This window comes from Sipha flava, unplaced genomic scaffold (genome assembly GCF_003268045.1).
Source record: "Sipha flava isolate LNK unplaced genomic scaffold, YSA_version1 275_pilon_pilon, whole genome shotgun sequence".
Classification (NCBI taxonomy): Eukaryota; Metazoa; Arthropoda; class Insecta; order Hemiptera; family Aphididae; genus Sipha; species Sipha flava.
Window position 1 is genome coordinate 1 of NW_020272940.1, and position 22,112 is coordinate 22,112.

Here is a 22,112-nt window from a genome sequence, read left to right on the forward strand (position 1 = left end):
TATGTAATAAAGTATATTTTATTTACTTTATTGAGTTTGACAATAACAAAATAGAAACTCGAACATAAAATGTACGTTTAAATATACCAATTTAATAAGAAAACAAGTCTAATTGTACATAGCTGAGTTGGTGTGACGTGTATAGTTTTATTGAAGAATAATAGTTTTATTAAATTACAGTTAGAGCCGATATTTGCCTATGCATTTAGCATGTTTTGCACTTGGTAGGTAGAAAAGCTTCGTTGTACTATCGTTTTACGTTTTTACAGAATATTTGAAATACATTTAAAATTTAGTGCTAAAGTATCGGGTGGTCTTGTTAACCATTAATTCGTATTGATAAATTCGTAAAATAAGCAATGGTAATTCATTAACCTTAGACATAACTAGGGGGGGGGGGTAAGAGAATACTTTTAGCACCCCGGTTTTTTTTTTTTAGACGGTGAATCACCATCGATTTTCAGCGGTTTCAGCACCCCCGTTCGCGCCTTCCGCGATACGTGGAATCCTGAAGAAAAATTAAACGAAAACTAAGTAGCGGCATTATCAAATCACGCGCCCGTCACAATCATAGATAATAGAAAATTATCTATGGACTATCTATGGATATACTATGGATATTATCTATGGACTATACTATGGATTATCTATTATCTATGGACTTAATAGTCTTGCAGTTCTAAACATAGAAGCTACTCTTGCAAAGAGCTTAAACTACTCAGATGTGATAAAAACATTTGCAGCAAAACAAGCAAGCAAGAAAAAAAAACTGAAGTAATGATTTTATAAATTAAAATGTATTGAATAGTATAAATATATTTTATGTGTATATTACCTATATTCTGTTATTTGTTACCTATTATAATATATTAATAATTACCAGTCACTGCATTTACTTGTTTTTTTTTTTTAATTATATTTATCTATATACCAAATTAGATACCACAAATCCTTATAATTAGTATTAGTAGTATTACTTACCAAATAGTTTTAAATTAAATTATAAGCAAAATGGGGGGTGCTAAAATGTTGTTGTCTATGGGCGCCAAAATCTTAAATACGGCCCTGTCGTTCAGGATAGTAAATAATTTTTACATATTACTAATAATCCTCAAAATTAAACTATTAATACTTTAAATACTGTTCACTACGAACAAATGAAAGAAAATAGATCTCGGTTGAAACCAATAATTGACACATTAATATTTCTTGGAATAAAAAATATACCTCTATTTGAGGACATCGTCGCGATGATAGTATATTTGACGATTCTCAAAAACCTACAGAAAATAACGGAAATTACAAGGAATTATTAAATTTCAGAATTTCATCTGGTGATGAGATTTGAAAAAAACATATTTTAACTTCTGAGTCTAGAGCCACTTACATTAATAAAATTACACGGAATGAACTTTTTCTCTTATGAGTATTATGATTAAGCACGCGCGAACGCAATTACAATTCACCTCAACCCGATGAAATATTAAATTATCGAATTATCGATATTACGTACGTTCGCGTTCATCTGGACTAGTCCAAATGGATATTGCTATTTTTAATTCGTCGTTTTACACTCGCCATTTTTTTTTCTCGTTATTTCGACGGTATACCCGGAATACCGGCTTCCTAAATAGGTAATGACCGGGAAAAACGGTTAACAACGTAACAACCGTTTTTACGAAAGTTATCCTTGTTTTCTCAAATTTTCTTGATCAAATCTATTCGCAAACGACAAACCGTCGCTGTAACATAAAATGTTTATGCACGCGTTAAATTATTTCGAAAAATATATCTCTTGAGCAAGTATTAAAATGAAAATCACGAACATCCACATAAATCAAAAGTTCTAATTGTAATTAAAAAAAAAAAAAAAAAAAAAAACAATACCTGGAAAATAGGAATACTTTTGCTACTTTTGCTGAGAAAAATATATATACTTAGATGTTGAGTGTTAAGAAAAAAATAATTGATAGTGTAATATATAATGTATTTCTGTACACCCTATATTTATATGATTTATATTTTAAGCAGCCTAATTTTATCTAAACAGTTTTTTCATACACAGCTACAACTTCTGCATAATATTATTAAATATAAATTATTCGGGTAGAACAACGGGTACCAACATATTATTTGTCAGCATTGTTCTAATGCCTAAAAATATTATATAAAAATAGTTTCATCTAATTTTATATAGACTATAATCATTATTTTTTTTTTCAGCAGCTAAAAAAAAAAATAACTTTGAGTTCTACGTAGAATCTTAAATCTTAATTTATAACATACTATTATACTTATTGAAATTTATTTAAATAAATAATACACAGGGGTGCCTTTTTAATCAACATTTAGGGGCGCTAAATTAATTATTTCAGTGACCCACTAACTCATATGATCATGGAATACATATAATGAATAATATTGAGTATCTTTCCCTTCCCTACCATTTTACAGAAAATAATCACATATTTAGTGATTTTTATTTTATTAACAAAATACAAGTACTAATTAATAACAAATTAAATAAATTGTAAGGATTATATTAATTAAAAAATAATTATCAACCTCTCCCCTCCAATTGTGCCTATATATATATATATATATATATATATATATATATATATATATATATATATATATATATACATGTATATAAAATTTAAAACTAGATAAAAAAACAGCATATACAATCTTAACCATTTGAAGAAATGATATTTGATAATTTTAGTATGTAAGGTAAACAATATTTCCCAAATATTACAATTTTATGGTTATATTATCATTTTAAAAATAACAATATATATATGTTATGTTTTTGATGTTAATTTAATTTCAAACGGGTGGCCAAACAACATTATATAAATATTAATATATTATTTAATCAAAATATGATGAAATTCAAATGATTAATTAATCTCATCATTAAAAAAATAATAGCATATAAACGATTAAAAAATGTTATCTTGCTATCTGGGACTGTAGGTATATACTGTTTTTTTCTTCTTTTTTTTTCATACATTTTTCAATTGAATTATCCGGTCAAAAATATGAAATTTATTTATTTAGTAAAATTTTAATGGATAATATTTACAAATTGATATAAAAATATACTTAATTTTTCTAACTCTAAGCAAAATATATCTTGCTTACTAACGTTGTAAAGTTTAAAATCACGTTTTTTTTCTTGTTAACACCTATCTTAATAGTATAAGTGTACCTACACAAAACATTGTACAGAGATGTGTTTTAAATATAAAATTTAAGATTGGTAGCTCTGTGAGAAATGCATTTTTTTAGTAATTCTTCTGATAAGTAAAAAAAAAAAAAATTTGGAAAATTATTGGAATTATCTATTAGTATAATCATTGATTATAAAATAAATGTTTAAGTAACTTCAAGCATCTCAATATCTTAGTATCAAGATGAAATTATCATTGATTTAATTTCTAACTACTTACTAATATGAAGAATTAACAACATTTTCTAGAAAATATAATAATAAAACTCATTACGTTATAAAAATTGTATAATGTATTTATATTTTAAGTTATATAACTATATAATTTTTCAAATATTTTACCTCAAAAAGGTCATAAGCAATAAAATTTCAGTACAATAAAGATAATAAATTTAAAGAATACTCATTACATTTGATTCAATTAAAAAAATAAAATTGATACAGACATTAAAAAATAAAATTAAAATAATATTTTTTTCTCAGCTTAAATATTATAAAAATTCAGTCAATATTACACATTTCATTAAAATCACAATTTTGAAGTTCATTTTGATAAAGTTCTTTAAATTTGTCATATGAACAAAGAATATCATCGCAGCCTTTAAGATGGATAATTCTTTCTTGATGTAAAGTCAATATCTTTGATTGATTCTTGTTACACCTACAAATAAAAATTATAAAAATCAATACAAAGAAATAAAGGTGTAACATTAATCTCGTACTCATATAAAACAAATGCTAAGTTTGAAGCAAATGCATCAATTTTTGAAGTCCTCCATTGACGATTTTTCATTTCTATATAGTTATCATGTTTTAATTCATTTTCATCTTTAAAAAGGCCCAACACTCCAAACATCTTCAAAATTGTTCCAGAGTGTGTAAAATAGAAAATGCCATTTTTGCTATTCAAATCTTTATTGCTATACATGAAAAAGTGAATTATTATTACTAAAATTACTAAATATAATGTTTACTTACTCAAAATGTTCAATAGCATTTTTTAATAGAACACAAGCTTGTTTGTATGTTAGTTGATAAGTATAACCATCAATCAAATAGTGCTTTAAATCTTCACTATATTCAAACAGCTGTATAGAACAACATTGTTAGTATTATACAATGTATATAAAGGAAACAATGTAAGAATTGTTTTAAAAAATTACCTCTAAGTCAGACTTATCAAAAATCGAACACCAAGGTGAGACTTTATTTTTTTCCCAAGCAGTTTCAAAACCACAGTATATGTACATACTCTTGACATCATCTTAAATTAAAATTACTTATGTAATTTCCAAACTAAGCAATGAAACTAAGGAACATATTTATACTAACTAAATGTTAAAGTGTAATCAAGTCCGAGTCTAGTGGATATACTGTTTAAAGTTTCGTTGGTTAATTGATTTTCGATAAACTTCTGATATTCAATAGAAGCAGTAGGAGATTTTTTCACATCATTTTTCCATTTTTGGCAAACTTTGTAAAACTAAAAATATTAAAAATAAAGATTTGGAAAATCAATAATTATCATATTTTAAATTACATAATGATATAACACAGTAAATATTTAAAAGTATATATACATCAAAAGTTCAAAAATGACAGACAAAATCAGGGGTTGGCAAGTAATTTCTATTGAAGTCTAGAAGATAAAAATAATTAATAAACAAGGTCTAAAGAGAAAAACAATACTTTAATATATAATATATTTACTATTTATTATTAGTCTGTTTTAAATTAATATATTAAAGTAAGATATGTTGATCAGTTACTGACTAATGGAATAAATTACCATTTCAATAAAATTCTTATCTAAACTATTTATGTTTAATATTGTACTTCAGACTTCTTTAGAGACACATTTTGTTTTATGTTTTTACCTTAATGAATTAAAATTAAAATAAATCAAATTATAATTTGATCTAATCTAACTTACTCTCAATAATGGGTCTTTGGGAAGTGGATCATCAAATACCACTTTTTTGACTTCGTGATGTCCAAATATACCAGTTGCAAATTGTTTAGCACTTACATTAGTTCTTTGAGTACCGGTGAACCTAAACTATACAAATAATATTTTATAATGCCAACAATCAATAATTATTTAACAACAAAACTTTACCAGAAAATTTGTATTTTCGAAAGGTTGATTTAACAAATTAGGAAATCTAAGTTGCATACGTTCAGCAATAGCTAAAAGTTCATCCTCTCCTTCTTTAGTTAATCGCTTTAGGTCATCTAATTCTTTATGAGAACTCCACGCTTTTATCTCGTCTTTATTACATAATTTGCCTTGATGAAATTACAGTACAAATTATTATTTACTGCAAAGTCATTGTATGATTTGTTAAGAACAATGTAACTAGCTATTAACTAATCTTATCTTGTAGCTTAAATAAATTAATATTTTATATGTTGCAAAAGATTAACATCCTTATATTAAAACTATTATGTTTGCTATGTTATAAGTATGAATAACATAAATTTTGTTGAAAAATATAATACACATAATAGATATATAACGGTTTTATTAAAATAGATAATTATTTGTAAGCAAATTATGAACTTTATGATTTCCTTTTTTTTTCTTTGTTTTTGCCATAATGTATTAAATCAACGAATCAAAATTCAAGAACAAAATATTAAAATACAATAAATTAAATAATACAGAACAAAGCAAACCAATGTGGTTTTTTCTTTGGACTATACAGAATAACAATTTAATTTGTATACCTACTCTTGTCCAAATTTTTGACAATATCTTGTTGGATTTGTGGCAGCCTGTTTTTTACAAACTCAGTCAATTCCTTACCAGGTGTCCTAGTGCCATGCCTTTGGACCAGCCAAATTTTCGACGCATTACAACCTAACGGTGAAAACGAATAAGACTATAGCGAAATGCATAAAAAATAATAATGCCACACGACACATATGCAATAATTTAAATATCAGTCAAACCAAGCAGTTCACTGGTCACCTTCAAAATGTATGGGTTCTGCATTGTAGTTGGCCACATATCTATAGGGCGTTTTAGAAGCGAGATGTTGAGAAAAACTGTCATACAATTTGTTGCAACTGCCATCACTACGTATGTGACCGATTGAACAGCTCAACAACACAACCAGGGTGACTAGCACAGACATGGTGTGAACGGTATCCAGACTTTTTTTGTTTGAAAAACAATAACGAAACGATAAAACTGTCACTCGATATAAAATCATATAAACTATAGACGTGTACGTGTGTCAGTCATTGCGTCTAGACGAGAACCCACTTATTGATGGCCCCACAAGACGGCGACCTTCGGTTACGAATGCATTTTTAACAAAAGAAAAAAAAACGGTGACAATTCATCGTGTTTACTATGATCAAGACACTGTTGATGATAACGGTACTATCACTTGTTCCGCGGAGTTATCATTACTCGTTGGATTCGTCCGATCCACAAACATATAAAATCATATTACTATAACGATACATTTTTATACATCTGTGGTCCATGAATTGACATAAATTTATTCATCCCGTGATCCGATCCTTCGGTACTCATCAGTTTTCATCGTCTCACGGTTCCCCGACCACAGATAATAATGTAATATAGTAATAGATATGTAATATTATATTATCTATGTGTCCGTCGCCCACGGCATCGTTATCAAACATATACAAATTCCGATCGGACGTTTTTATAAATCAACGGTTTTATGAGCAGTCATTTTATAATTCAATATTTAAAAATGTCCCAATGGACGTGCGATGTGGGTTGTTGCTCGGACGACTCGTCGAACTGTAACTGTTGTTGAAATATCGTAAGACCCATCGTTACGGTTCGCTGTAATGTGCTGAACCATTGTCGGGTAAGATGGTTCAATAAAAAAATTATCGTAGTTTACAACGAAACGAATAAATATCAAAATTAATATATTTCTATTCTTCTCGCCCACTCTGCTTCATTAGATTCACCGTTAATGGTTCGGATGATTTATTATTATCTGTCTTTAGATGCACATTGCACACGTTTCAGTTGCGCCTTTTTTCTGCTATCGTCGAACGGATCTGTAACGTTTCAATACCATGAGCCGATTTGTCCTAAAAAATATTAATTATGTGATTAAAAATGGTCTTATACACGATGTAAAAAATAAAACGTTTAACCAAGAAATTGTAAATGCCCAAGGTAAGAAGAGATCAATGTATTAATACTGAATTATAGATATATATTATGGTACCTATCCATTTTTAATCCAAAGAATCTTCTAGCTGCAGTTTTAGTAACTCGAAAAGTATCATAGTTTAACAAATCTTGAACATTTTATTATAATATATTGATATACTGCCTAAGTATTTCATTGTATTATCAAGAAATAAGTTTTCTTCTGCTTATCTTAATAAGATTTGTGTCTTATGAAAATGCTGATTTTTTACTAACAAGATTGACTTAAAATATTCCTTTGTAGTCAGTAATGTATATAGGGGAGGAGCCTAGTGGGCTACAGCCCTTCTTCGAAAATGTTTTAAAAAACTTAAAAATTATTTTAAACATATATTATATTTTTGCTTTATGTGCGTCCACCATCAAATCGTTTTGGGACATTCAGTAAATGAAATGTAGATAAGTACCTACAGTATCTGTCCATAGTAGCCCCTCCCAAAAATATTTTCTGTATACTCCACTGTTTGTAGTATTTGATTTATGCATAAACATATGGGATTATAAATGTTAATTCCATTTTTATTAACTTACAGTTTAATATTAATTATCTGTATAGATGTTAAACCAGATAGTTATATTTAATTATTAGATTTATACTAAATATTTATCTTTACATTTTTTTCAGATAATTTTATTATTAAAATAGAATACAAAACATTTGATGATATATATGTTTTATATCATACTGAAGTACCAGTAAGACATAGAGGTCATGATCTTGGGTCTTTGATTGCTCAAGTTCGTATAAATTACTAACATTTTATTATTTTGTCATTTTTATTAGTATTAACCTGTTAAATATTTGTTTATTTTAATATGATTATGTTTTTGTGATACCCTCCTTTAGGAGAACCCTAAAAGACAACCTACTAAATAAAGTATTATATTTTGTTACCATGGAAACTTAATAAAAAGTTTATGATAATAGTGTTTTAACTGCCTCTTATGCTTTATATTTGTCAACAAAAGTTTGTATAAATTATATTTTATTTTTACTTAAAAATTTAGCTAATTAATATTTATATAGAAAATATCTAATTAAAAAATATTTTTAAATCTACCAAAAATAAATTAATAATAAACTATAATTATAAAATAAAGTAATTGATTACATTACCTTTTAGTTAACAGTTTTTTTTTATCAACCTTAAATATTAGTTGTAATTTCTTTACTTTTTTTTGTGTTAAATAATATTTTTTTAAATTTTTAAACTTATTTTCTATTTTTTGTTTTTGCAGGAAGTATTTGATTATTTAATTCAAAATAACACAAAGACAAATTTACATTGTCCGTTTCTTTTAAAGTTCAAAAAAAAATATCCAAATGAAAAGTTGAACATTGTTCCAGTGTTACCAAAGGCTATTAAATAGTTGAACTAACCATGATTATGAATGTACAATAAATTACAAGTAAACATTGAAGATATGTTATAGTTATTATTGGAAAAAATGGATTATGAACTTGTGCAGTATTATCTAAGAAAAAAATATTACTATAGCGCTCAATTAGCTGGTAATAGAGCTCTACAAATTAATCAAAATAGTTATGTAAACCAACTGTATTATGGGCTTTCATTTGTGCTTCATAATAAACTATCAAAAGGTCTGACTATACTTGATACCTTAGTTAAAGTTACTGATGTTGGATTACCTTCTACATTGGTTTTGATCCATACCCATAAACAATTTGAGGTAGGTACTTAAACTAAAAATAAGAAATGGTGGATTATTAGAACTATAATTTACCTATTTTGATTTTTTTATTATTCTTACATTATAGGTTCAAGATACCAGTACAATAAACACATTAGAACAATATGTCAATGATTATAATCATTCGGAAATTGCTCTATTCCATGCTGCAAATGTTTTAATTCTCTGTGGTTATAATCAAAATGCTAAGACTTATGTTGATAAGCTTTTATCTGAATATCCTAGTTCAGTTGATGGGTATTTAGTTAAAGGTTGGTTAGAATTTCAAGATAACAAATTAAAAAATGCTAGAAACTGTTTTAGAGCTGTTTTATCCCAGGTGAGCAAATTTTTCTCATGAAATTAATTTTTTTAGTGTCAAATTATTATTTCATTTATAACCAAAATATTCATTCTAGAAAACTGATTCAATTGAAGCATACCTTGGTGAAGTTGCTACCTTAGAAATTACTGATGCTATTCAAATGTTAAATCAACTCATTGTCAAATTTCCAGACTTTCTACCACCTTTTCTTGAAAAATTATATCTGTACATGAGCATACGTAATTGGTCTGAAGTTCTTGAAACAATCGATCGTATACTGGACATAAACCCAAAATGCATTTTACCTTTGATGGTTAGTAAAAATATTTGAAAAATTATTTAGTTATGATAGTAAACTAACTTTTAATTATTTTTAGGTAAAAATTCTGTACAATTTAGCTGTAGTTGGAAAATATGAAGAAGTACCTGACCAGTTTTTTATGTCCATTGAAGAGTTAGAACCATGCTCGCATATATTTGTCCAATGGTCTTCGGCTATTGTACGAATTTGTGGTCAACATAAGTTGATCATCAATGAATGCATACGAGCCATGCAAATTGCTGTTGATTTGGATCCGAGTATTAATAACAAACTTGAACTTGCATATCAGATATATTTGTCTGGACAGTATGAAGAAGCAATAAAAATCTATGCTGATCTTATAAAAGATGAAGAGCACATTCCTAAAGCAATAGAAGGCATAGTTCTATGTCATATTGCTATGAACAACATAAATGTTGAAGTAAATATTATATTTAATTTTATCAAGTTATCATATTTCATTAAAAATATGCTTGAATGATTTATTAATTGTTAATTTTAGGTTGAAAAACAAATTGAATTGTTAAATGAAATTAGAGGAGAATTAAAATCTATTGAGCTTATCTTCATAAACGCATATTTTATTAAAAACAATGAATCAAAATCTAATTTAATAAAATCAGCAATTGATAAACAGTTTGATTCTATCACTAACTTGTCATTTGGTCCAGAGTACCTTATTAAACTTAATCCAAATATGATTATGTTCTTCATGAAATACTTGTCTGATAGCATTTATAAGGAAATCGCTTTAGAAAAATTACTTAGTATTTGTCCTGGACTTATCAATGGTTGGATAATGCTTGGTAATATTCAAAATATAAAAAAAGCTCATCAATCATTAGAAAGGGTATTAGAATTAGATTCAACAAACTCGGAAGCACATCTTATGGTTGCTAATCTTTTTATAAAGCAGGTAACTTAGTGTTAAGCATATTCATCTTAACATAAATATTTATGATTTTTATTTTGTATTTATAATATTGTTTATTCCCAGGGGAATTTTGCAAATGCATCTAAAAGTTTAGATTTAGGTCTTAGTTATAATTTATCCATCAGTGAGTGGCCTTTATATAATTTACTAAATGGGCTTGTTCATAAACATTTTGGAAAAGATAATGACTGCATACAAGCACTGGAAAATTCTTTGAACAATTTGTCAAGTAATTAATTTAATTGGACCTAATTATTAAACATATTGATAATAATTTGTTATTCACTAAATATATTGTTATAGATAAACAACATGCTCTTGAACACAATGATTTATCTTCTTTATTTATTACATTAAGTGAATGTTATTGTAATGTAGAAAAAATAGATAAGGCCATTCAGACTGTGAATGATGCTTACAAATATTTGAAAGATACAAAGTATGAAGGAGAAATTAAATTAGCTGAAGCCAAAATTGCTATGTGTAAAAATGACTTAAAAAGTGCTTTAAAAATTTTAAATGCAATAAAATCTGATCAAGACATTTTTATTAAAGTACACTTGTTTTTATTTTATATTTTATTTACCTATTGATTTGATTTAGATAATTAATGTCGTTTAAATGGTATTCATTTTTAGGCTCAAAAAATGAAAGCAGATATATTTATGAAAACAAATCAAGATCCGTTTGAATATGCAGAATGCTATAAAAATTTAGTAGATTCTTTTCCAACTGTTGAAAATATGGTTGAACTAGCAAATGCGTATCTAAAAATTCAGGTACTAATAAAACATTAATGTTTTTTGGGTTTTCATTAATTAAAATTAATATTTGTCTCTTTAGGAACCTGATGAAGCTATTCAAGTAATTAAGAAGGCATTGAGTTTAAAGAATGAACCTTCAATGTTCATAAAAGTTGCACAAGTATTTGTTGCTGCTCATCAATATGAAGATGCCATAAAATACTATAATAAATCTGGTGAGTAGTTTTATATTCACATAAGAATTAATTAAATGCTGAATGATTTTTTAATTCTATTTAAATAGGTATAGATGGTGCTTTGGAGATGGCTAATCTCTTAATAAAGTTGAACCAATGTGACATGGCAATTAAAGTTTTAAATTCTCTCCCATTGGAAATGAAAGTTATTCCCATGGCCAATGTATGTTTATCATTATATTATTATTGAGTTAAAATATAATTTTAACATTTTATGTTGAAAAATATTAAACTTTTAAATATAAGTTTAAAAATGTATAATTTATGTATAATAATTAGCCAACTAAACAAATTACTAAAGAATATATCTATATCAAACTTCAGTTTTATTTTCTATGCTAAACAATACTACCATGTTTGTCGCTAGCTGATTTTAATAAATAATTATACTTAATTTAATCGTAATTTGAAAAAAAAAAACAATAATGATTAGTTAATAATTATAAATTTGTATGTACGCATAGTATTTTGGAAAATTATACTTTAAAAATTTGTCTGTTAATAATTGATATTTCACTATGTGTTAAAAACGTACTTTGTAATAATGTATTTATTTAATGAATATTTATTACTATTCTATGGTTGTATATCTGTTTTGTGATTTTCAGGCTTTGGAAAAAAAAGGCAAATTGGATGAAGCTCTTGATTTATTAAAACAATGTTCTTATCTTGAAAACCAAGATTTGAACAGTCGATTAAATATATTGAGACGTAGTGGTGAAATAGCTCATAAGTTAAATCAAAATGATCTTGCCATTTCTTTGTATAAACAAGCTCTTATACATGTAAATGCTGACAGTGAAGATGCAAGTTCATTGAAGATAAGTTTAGCTAAATTGTTCATGCAAGTAAGTTAAAATTATAAATATACTTTACAGTGCACCTTAATACTTGACTTCACATACAATAATAAAATCAATAAAATAAGTATTATTATTTTTATCCAAATAAGTACTTAATAAATTATAATTTTCAGTTTAGATAAATTACTGTGTTGAACTATTAATTACAATTATTATTTTTGTCAAATAATAAAATTACTAAAACTGATTATTAAATATTAGAATAGTAAATATTGTTAAACCTGTAATATGTATATGTAATGTTTTAATTTTGTAGATAAATGATTGGAATTCATGCGAACTGATTTGTTCTTCGCTGCTCAAGGATACAAACAATGATATAGCATTGCTAATTGTAGCTGACTTATCATTCAGACGATGTGATTTTGTAACAGCTAAAAAACATTTTTATAAACTTTTAGAAAAGCAACCCACTAATTGGGCTGCTCTAGCACGACTCATTGAAGTCTGCCGCAGAACTAACTGTTTGGAAGAGGTGAAAACTTCTATGGAAGTTGTGCACAATCACACCACCCAAGCTGGATTTCATTATTGCTGTGGTTTATATAACTGGTATGGATCAAATATTAATGATGCAATGAAGCATTTCAATTTGGCCAAAAACGATGCTGAATGGGGACAGCAAGCACTGCACAACATGATTCAGATTTGTTTAGATGAAGCTACATTGAATTTAAACTTAGCTAACAAATTAATAACGGTACTAATATTAACAATCGATATTTGATTGTACACTACACGTCATTTTTTGTGGCATATTGTATGAATGATTTTTTTCCCAGGAAATGAAACCCAATACACCAGAGGAACAAAAAAATTATAAACTATTGTCCAGTTACATTTTATTAGAATCCAAGGAAAAACAATCCATTGAAAAAGCGATAAGTGTTTTTAATGAGTTATCACAAGAGTCGTATAAGTAAATCTGTCGAGATCCGAAACTTTTGTTCTTACGAGTGTACAATAATTTTGAACTTACAGAATTGCTGCATCACTTGGATTGGCAATGGCTTTTGTTTATCAGAAACAAATTCAAAGGGCTAAGACCATATTAAAAAGAGTCGTTTTAAAAGCTACTTGGCAATTTGAAGAAGCCGAATATTTAGAACGCAGTTGGCTACTCATGGCAGAGTTGTATTTTCAATCGGGCAAGACAAATGTATGTGTTGAGTTAGTCAATAAAGTTCTTGTTTATAACAAATCGTCAGTCAAGGGCCTGGAACTGTTAAGTGCCGTAGCGGAAAAAGAACAAAGATACGGTATATCACTTTTCTGATTTTTAGCATATTATTTTATTTCTAAACTTTTTACGTAACTACGTTTAGACGATGCTGTGGATTATTACGAACAAGCGTGGGTGTTAAGTGGACAAAAATATTTCAAAATAGGATACAAACTGGCCGTAAACCTTTACAAATTGAAGTTGTTCACCAAATCGATTGAGATATGTTTCGATTTGAACCCTTCGAATCCCGAACAGATGAAGCTAAAAAAAGATATAATGGACAAAGCAAGACTATCGTTGCGATCACGATAATATTAGTTGTCCATCACGCGTTGATAATTCTACGGATTTTATAATCGTTTTGGTTACGATAATTTTGTATGTTTATAGAGAGAAAAAATTCACGAATAGTCATTGTAAAATTGTAGATAGTTTCTAAAATACTTGTGCCTGTGTTAAATTATATATTTTGGTATTTTGTTTACTTTTATTTCCATTACTTGCGTTCGTTGTTCACCCTAATACGTGACCAATGCATGACACTTGTGCGATGAGGTTAGTACACACTCGCATAGATTAAATATATAGTGGAACCTCGATAACTCGAACCTCTATAAGTAAAATTTTTGATAACTCGAAGGAATGCCTTGGCCCCTGCCTTACAATATATGCGTGATAAATTTTATCGATAATTCGAATTTCGCTAACTCGAATTTCTCGATAAGTCGAAGTAATTATAGTTGAATTTTGGCTTATAACTCAAATTTATATAATAATATATAACACGTACATAACTCGATAACTCGAAGGTCAAATAACCAAGTGTAGGTATTATTATAAATAACGATAATCGTAATTGAAAACCGTTTAATATTATCAATCTAATATTTACCTAATGCTTAAAAAGAATAGTTATAAATCCAACGATATAATATGGTTTTGCCTAAAACTACTCTTGCCCAGGCATTATATAGTTTACGTAAGTATTACGCATTATAATGTACGTAAGTACATTAACAAGAATAACAGGAAATTGGAGAAAAGCTTTTTTCCGCGCTAATTGTTATTGAAATCTTTACGGATAGGTCAAAAAATAATAATATATCAGATTTCTTTAAAAAATAGTTCCACTTTAATCATTACATTATATTTTCTTTATTACATGCATACAGGGCCTGATTAAGGAGTTGGTCACCAGTAGGCTAGGGTTGATTTGGCGCCTCTATGAATGATCGGAGTGGTTGGAGGGTAAAACGAGGATTAAGAAAACGTAAAAACAACAGACTTTTTTTGTTTAAAATAAAACGTGTTTTATATTTAATAAAATTATATACAAAAGCATTTAAAAAATTTTAGTTTATGATTGAACTAAATATTATTCATTTTAAAAAGATTTTTCCTTGATTTTAACGCTGCGAAAGACTCTACTATTTCATCGAAAGAAATATTGTTCATGAATTCACTTTCAATAAACTAAAGTGCAAGGGTCTTCATTTTATCCTGGCGTAAAGAAGATCTTAAAAAGTTTTTCACCCGCCCTAGAGCAGAAAAAGATTTTTCTCCGCTACAATTTGTGACGGCCATACTCAAATATATTCTTAGAGGCACTTCAATATTTGGAAATAGTGACTCTATCTTCAAGGATTCTAAATGGCTCAAAAGTCTGGAGGCTTTAGATCTCATTTTCTTATTTCCACCTAGAACTTTTGTTTCTTCATAATATATTTCATTTTCTTGTAAAAATGTTTGAAGATACAAACATTTTTCGGGAAATGTTAAGTCCAAGTCTGAAGGGTACATGTTTAGCAAGTTGTTTGCTTTTCATTTCAAGTCAATTTTTTCCACTTCATTCATGTTTCATAAAAATCCGAAAGAATTCCTCAGCTGCAAATAAACATCTTTTCTTCTCGCTAGGTGACTTTTAAGCGTATCAATCGCGCTATAATAGCTATCTGTTATAAATGACTTACGTCCGTTAAACTCGGTGTGCTCTTTTTCACTTTCACCATAAGGTAACTTCAATTTATTTTTTCTTTGAGTATTTTTTTTTATAATTCTGAGAACCACACATTGACTTTGCTTTACTTTCAAAAGTTAAAAATTGTTCTTCATTCCTTAGTGACATTAAACACGATTCAAGTATTTCGTACAGATTTACCGTCTGATCTAAGTCTACATTTTCACCTTGAAGTATTTTACTGACATCTTGAAACTTTGTGAGGATTTCGTTCCAAAAGCAAATCATTAGTGTCATTTCTAAGGACTTAAGTTTTTCAGATAGTTGTTTTGCCTCGAGTTGATCTTCTTTACTATTTTTCGTACTTGTACCAATTTCTATTAAAGCTGTAGTAATTGGTTTATAGCATTTGTACATAGCCTTACTAGCATCGGCACATGCACTCCATCTAGTCTTTGAGAGAGTCTTTGTCGTAATGAGATAATAGAATATCCCATCTTTTGGTGGAAGAGTGAAAAAAGTTATACAGTTGCTGTTCTAGAGCAAAACATTTTGTAGAATTTCAGCTACTTCCAGCTGTTGCAGAGCCTACTAACTGTAGTGAATGGCCTGCACAAGGAACATAGCGCGCTAATGGATTAAGCTCTTTAATTCTGTTTTGCAGTCCCTTGTAGCAACCTGGCATATTGTAAGCGTTGTCGTAACTTTGTCCCCTGCAGTCATTTATATTTATATCTAGAGTTTCAAGCATAGAAACCACAGCTTTTTCCATATCTTCACTAGTGGACGGCATCGTCACTTGAATTTCACTTTTGCTTTTGCTACTTTCAACCAGAACACTCTTCACTGAGGCATCTAATAATGATTCAGAAGAATCATTATTAGACGTTGTTTTAGATTTACTAAAAAACGAATCAAGTGAAGGCATTTTTTTCAAAAGTGCATCTTCCCGCTCACTACGTTCTCGAGCCCTTTTTCGATACTCGGAACCACTTGGTTTTTTATTTTCACTCATATTAATAAGCTGTTTGTAAATTGTATTAAAAAATATACCAATAAAATTATAAATAATTGGTACGTACGCACACGCGTCAAGAATTAGTAATAAACGATCGGAATAAATTGACTATATCGGTTCGGAGTGCGGCGGAGACTAGTGATTACTACGGCCGACGATGGTAAAGATATAATATATTATTGACCGAGAAAAAATATGAATAGTACAATATTACCCGTTGTCGGGTCGCCTCACGCACACACAACAATATTATATATATAATATTAGTGGATGTGGGATCGCTCGGTCGTCGGTGGGATAAGCCCGCGACGATTACAAGAAATAGATATATGACAAATAACGTAATATATTGCAATAGTCGACCGGGCGGAAATTCGTTGCGGCGACGCGGTAACGGGCACGGCGAATAGGCCGCAGCATTGAACGTGTAATAACGAAAATATAATTTTTTTTTTTTTTAAGTATATATTATGCAAAAATTCTACATTCGTAAAAAAAATTTTTGTGGCGCCCCCAATTTAATGTTGACCGATTGGCACCCTAGGCTGTAGCCTACTTAGCCTATTGGTTAATCAGGCCCTACATACATATACATATTTATTACTTAATATTTTTTTAAAGTTTTAATGCAATATACATTTTACGTTTATTAGTAAATATATAAATAAATAAAATTATAAAATAAATTCTTTGTGTTTTAAATAAAAAAATATTTTCGGCAACTCGATTTTTTTTTTACCAATTCGAATTAATGAGGTTTTCCATAAGTCAAATTTACGATAACTTGAATTTTTTTTTTGTCTCTAACCGATTCAAGGTATCGAGGTTTCACTGTATATAACTACAAAATACCTATTGCGAATGTAGTTTAATTCTAACTCTTGAATTCTCAAAAACAGACATTGTGCAATCTAAGTTACAAAACGTTGAAGCTATGTTACATTGCGATCACACAAAAACATTACTCATTAACATCACAACAACATATTCAACAATTGTTCCATTGAAATAATATACATGATTGATTCAGTAACGCATGGGCGTCACTCAAGTCCAAATTCTGGGGTAGTCAAGTTTATTTTTAGAAAGTTAAATAATAAATTTTTAAAGGTTTAACATGATAACTGGCTAACTTTTCTTTATAAATCTTGACGTATCTATGACATATAATGGGTACAGTGTACAGTCATACGAAGTGTACACTGCCTTATTATCCGTATTAGACTTATCACAAATATAATTATTTTGGATACAATCACAATAATAGATGGTTTATGTTCGTGCACACTTGAATAATAAACTTTGAATATTTTTAAAATCTATAACTTTTTGTGTGGTAGAAAAAAGATACCCTTGCTTCCTGCTTAAACCAGTAGCGTAGCCAGGATTTTTCAATGGTGGGAGGGTTTACGGTTTAGGTCTATACAATAGGTTGGTATACATAAAACATATTATTTTAAATTTTCTTGTACTTTATTTAAAGTCAAACAATATTTTAATTACATTAAAACTTACATCAAACGTAGTTTTCTTGTTTTGGTCGCTAATTTATTTAGAACATTATCAGGGTTTATCATTATATCACTGTATATTCATCATTGCCAAACCATTCAACCTATTTTCACATGTAGCGTTTCATAAATATGTTTTCAATCTTTTTAATGTTGAAAAAGATCGTTCACCGTTAGCAATTGTAACCGAGAGAGTTGCTAAAATATGTAAAAGTTTGAAAGTAGAAGGGAAAATTGATATGTTACATTTTTTAACAGCGTCATTAGTTCCTATTAGAGCGTTTTTAGTTCCTGTAAATTTTTGTTGCCAAATTTTAATTTCACTCACAACTGCTAACACGCTGCAATCTAAATGGCCTTGATGCATTTCAACAAGCTGCTTAATTTTTTCTTCGTATTGTATACTTTTGGATGATGGTAAAATAACGGTTAACATTTTCAATTATAGATCTATGAGATAAAAATCGATTATTTGATTTAAAAAAATGATCTATAAATGGTACGAATAAAGATATTCTGTAATAATCCTCAAGGTGCGATCCAACGGCGCGTGACGCGTCATTCGACTGTATACGGTGCAACCACGAACGCGCTTCTGCGTGATCCCACGGCGCGTAGCTCGGCTATTCCAATACACGCGCCGCGCCAATTTCCTTTTGACGCGGGACACAAAAACCGACAATCATCGGGAACGGTCGCGCCACACCAATCCCACGGCTCGTTCGTTGTACCGCGCTATACCAAGCCACGCGCCGTGGGATCGCACCTTTAGGCAAATCAACCTGGATATTGCATCTGTTTTTTTGCTTAGTAGTTGTACGAGGAATAGATATTTCAATGTTTAAGGCATCACATTTAGATTTTACATTATTAAATATGATATTAAATTCACTTTTATCGTTTAAACTTAGTTGTTTGATTATTCACGTACATTATACGTGTATTATCTGCGTCATCAGCGGTTTGAGTACCTTCAACCAGATCTATATTCTTTGTCTGAAGAAATTTACTTAATGGTAAATTCAAACTCAACACGTGTCCCAGTACATAAGTCGCTAGTAGAAATTCTGGTTTTTTTTTTATAGCACACTGCAATTGGTATGCTCCTAATGAAGCATCCTTATCAAGCTAAGCACAAACTTTGATAAACTATCAACTATTGCATCAAATAACTCGAGGAAAATAATTATTGAGTCATGTCGGTCTATCCATCTTGTTGGACATAACAGTTTCAAACGGTTATGGGACGATGAAGAATATACACGTCCTATTGATTCGGATAAAACATTATTTTTTTGCGGGTATTTAAAAAAAAATACAAATTCATGATGAGAGAAAAAACCGTTTTCGTAAATGTTAAATTGATAACATGGAATATCGATAGTCTAATAATCAATAATGATGTTATGTACACATTATTATATTGTTACGTATTATTTTTCAAATAAGAATGGCAAGGCTTGGGTCAATTCTCCTCATTGATAAGAGATAAAAATGATAAGAAAGCCTTTTATAATGATTAGGGCTCGGAACTTATTGCATGGAAAACTATGAAAATATGCATGCAAAAATGCATTAGATTATCATCAAAAATGCACAAAAATATGTAAAAAAAAAATGTTATATGCACTCAAATATGCAATTATTTTTTTTATTTTAAATGTATAGTAAAAATGTGTGAAAATAATTTATTCTTTAATAAAAATTTTAAAAATCTTAAAAAAATTGTATTTATATTATTAAAAGTGGCCGTCAGTTTTCTTCAAGGTTTTCTTTTAATGGCTCTGTAAAATAAAAAAAAAAATTTCTTTACTTATTATTTTTACTGATTATTTTATAAGTTATTTTACCTTGGAAATTACATTGAATAATTAAAGATTTTTTGATATTTTCGAACTTGAATGAACGTCGATTGAAAGTGAGTAAATTGTTGTATATTGAGAATGAACGTTCTATTTTAACTGATGTTATTGGATAGTTTTTAAAATATGTGAGATCATTTAAATTCAAATCTTCAAGTAAACCAGATGTGTCTTCTATTTTTTCATTTTAAATGTAAATTTACCTCCAAAAGCTTTATTATTGTTGGATAATTGCCCTGGACATCCATCAGCAGAAGAATTACGAAGTGATGATGGCAACATTTTTGCAATGTTTTTACCCCCTAATACTACAGCGCTTATTCAACCGATGGATCAAAATGTAATTCAGAATATTAAATTAAACTGTCGTAAGTCTCTCTTAGTCAATGTTCTTGGCTGATCCGGTGCATGGTGAAAACCTTATTGATGCTCTAAAGGCCATAAATTTAAAAGACGCAGTTTTTAGTCTTGCAAATTGTTGGAATTTGGTTCCGCCAATGCTCATAAAGAAATCGTGGAAACACTTCCTTTCCAAACAGAAAATAAAATCGACGAAGTTTTTGAAATTAATGACATTCAACTTTCTACACTCATAAACCAGATACAGGAAACATGTATGAATAAAATGTCTGATTTTCAAGCACAGGAATGGGCTTGCCGTGGCGCAGACGAAAATTTAGCGAATCATAAAATCTTAACTGATGATCAAATTCTACAAATTGCAGCAAAAGAGGATGATATTGACGACGAGGATGAAAGTGGTTCAATCAGTACAAGTAAAGTTTCTCCTTTAAAATCTGTGAGTGCACTGAATAGTGTATTGCAATGAGCGGAAGATGAGAACATGGATAGCACTAATATTTTGTTGGTACGTCGATTAAGAGAACTCGCTTTTGAAATGAAAATTAAAAGTACTATTCAGAAAAAAATTACCGATTATTATACTTAAGTTCTACATATTATAATAAACTTTTTTCTTTTTTTTTTGTAATTCATTAGTTTAGTTTTAATTTAAGTTGTTTATTATTCTTATAATTTAAAATGCATTTAATATAAAGATGGCGAAATTAAAAATATAATCTTAGTCATTTGAGTAGGTAATCTTGAGAAACCTCCGGTAATCCGGACGATGCTCGGTCTGAATTCGTCCGGACTATCGAGGCTCTACTGTATCTGATATTTTTAAAACTGTTTGATACCCTTTATTTTTTTTTTTTTTTTGATAAAATAGATTCAATCTTAATTCTTATTATTTTCCTCATTTCTCCATTAATTTGAATTAATTTTTCTTTGGCTTCTTCGATAATAGAAATTGAATCCATCAGTGGAATTTCTTGTTTTTCAAGTCTTGTTATTAAATCTGGTAAAAATCCAAAATTTGATTTTATGAATACTAGTTGTGCTTCAATATTTTGATCCGAGAGATACTTTTTTGAATTTTATTATTGAAACTGCATCATTGTCATCAAAATAATTGATGATTAATTTTATATGCTCAAAATTTTCACAGTAATAGCTGCCTTAATCCAAGTACCCCATCTTATCAAAATTGGTTCAGGTGGTAGAGATAATGATGAGGCTATTGATTTAAAATATTGAATGCGAGAAGGTGCTTTGCGGAAAATCTTTTTTACATTTGCGATAAGTTTGTCAACTTTTGGATATCCTGTTCGTACAATTTCTGCGATCCTATGAAATCCATGGGCCAAATACGTAACGTGTATAATTTTTGGATAAAATAATTTAATTGCTTCCCCAGCTTTTACCAAATAGGGAGTAGCGTCGCTTAGAAACAACAATACTTTATCGTGCTGAATACCGTTAGACCAAATTAAGTTCATTAATCTATCAAATAATTAGTAAATTGTAGAATGATTACATTTTTCCAGCTGCTCGGAATGTAAAAGAAAAATAATACAACTCCCAGTTTCATTTAAAATGCCAATTACAAAATT

General features: G+C 28.7%; 3 protein-coding genes across 4 annotated transcripts; 2 read left to right on the top strand and 1 right to left on the bottom strand.

The window, feature by feature from the left end:
• Window positions 1-3,703: 3,703 nt before the first annotated feature.
• LOC112685387 (multiple inositol polyphosphate phosphatase 1-like) lies at window positions 3,704-6,557 on the bottom strand. Its single transcript, XM_025557242.1, has 9 exons — window positions 6,213-6,557; window positions 5,973-6,101; window positions 5,358-5,527; window positions 5,172-5,297; window positions 4,571-4,721; window positions 4,402-4,502; window positions 4,217-4,326; window positions 3,961-4,158; window positions 3,704-3,899 (listed from the first exon to the last, which is right to left on the bottom strand). The coding sequence occupies exons 1-9, from the start codon at window positions 6,454-6,456 to the stop codon at window positions 3,740-3,742; spliced, it is 1,389 nt and encodes a 462-aa protein (XP_025413027.1). The 5' UTR covers window positions 6,457-6,557; the 3' UTR covers window positions 3,704-3,739.
• Window positions 6,558-6,683: 126 nt separating this feature from the next.
• LOC112685388 lies at window positions 6,684-8,843 on the top strand. 2 transcript variants are annotated; one of them, XR_003148793.1, is made up of 5 exons: window positions 6,698-7,092; window positions 7,238-7,412; window positions 8,074-8,186; window positions 8,296-8,416; window positions 8,688-8,774. XR_003148793.1 is itself a non-coding variant. In XM_025557243.1 (4 exons), exons 2-4 carry the CDS (start codon window positions 7,310-7,312, stop codon window positions 8,817-8,819), a joined length of 348 nt encoding a protein of 115 aa, XP_025413028.1. In that variant the 5' UTR covers window positions 6,684-7,092; window positions 7,238-7,309; the 3' UTR covers window positions 8,820-8,843. The 2 variants fall into 2 exon arrangements, 1 of the variants encoding a protein (XP_025413028.1); XM_025557243.1 differs by lacking the exon at window positions 8,296-8,416 and having other exon boundaries at window positions 6,684-7,092; window positions 8,688-8,843.
• Window positions 8,844-8,884: 41 nt separating this feature from the next.
• Window positions 8,885-14,299, top strand: LOC112685385 (tetratricopeptide repeat protein 21B-like). Its single transcript, XM_025557241.1, has 15 exons — window positions 8,885-9,140; window positions 9,229-9,480; window positions 9,560-9,778; window positions 9,843-10,208; window positions 10,290-10,703; window positions 10,785-10,950; window positions 11,025-11,275; window positions 11,360-11,500; window positions 11,565-11,700; window positions 11,769-11,884; window positions 12,330-12,569; window positions 12,841-13,284; window positions 13,367-13,503; window positions 13,566-13,843; window positions 13,910-14,299. Exons 1-15 carry the CDS (start codon window positions 8,898-8,900, stop codon window positions 14,119-14,121), a joined length of 3,615 nt encoding a protein of 1,204 aa, XP_025413026.1. The 5' UTR covers window positions 8,885-8,897; the 3' UTR covers window positions 14,122-14,299.
• The last annotated feature ends 7,813 nt before the right edge of the window (window positions 14,300-22,112 follow it).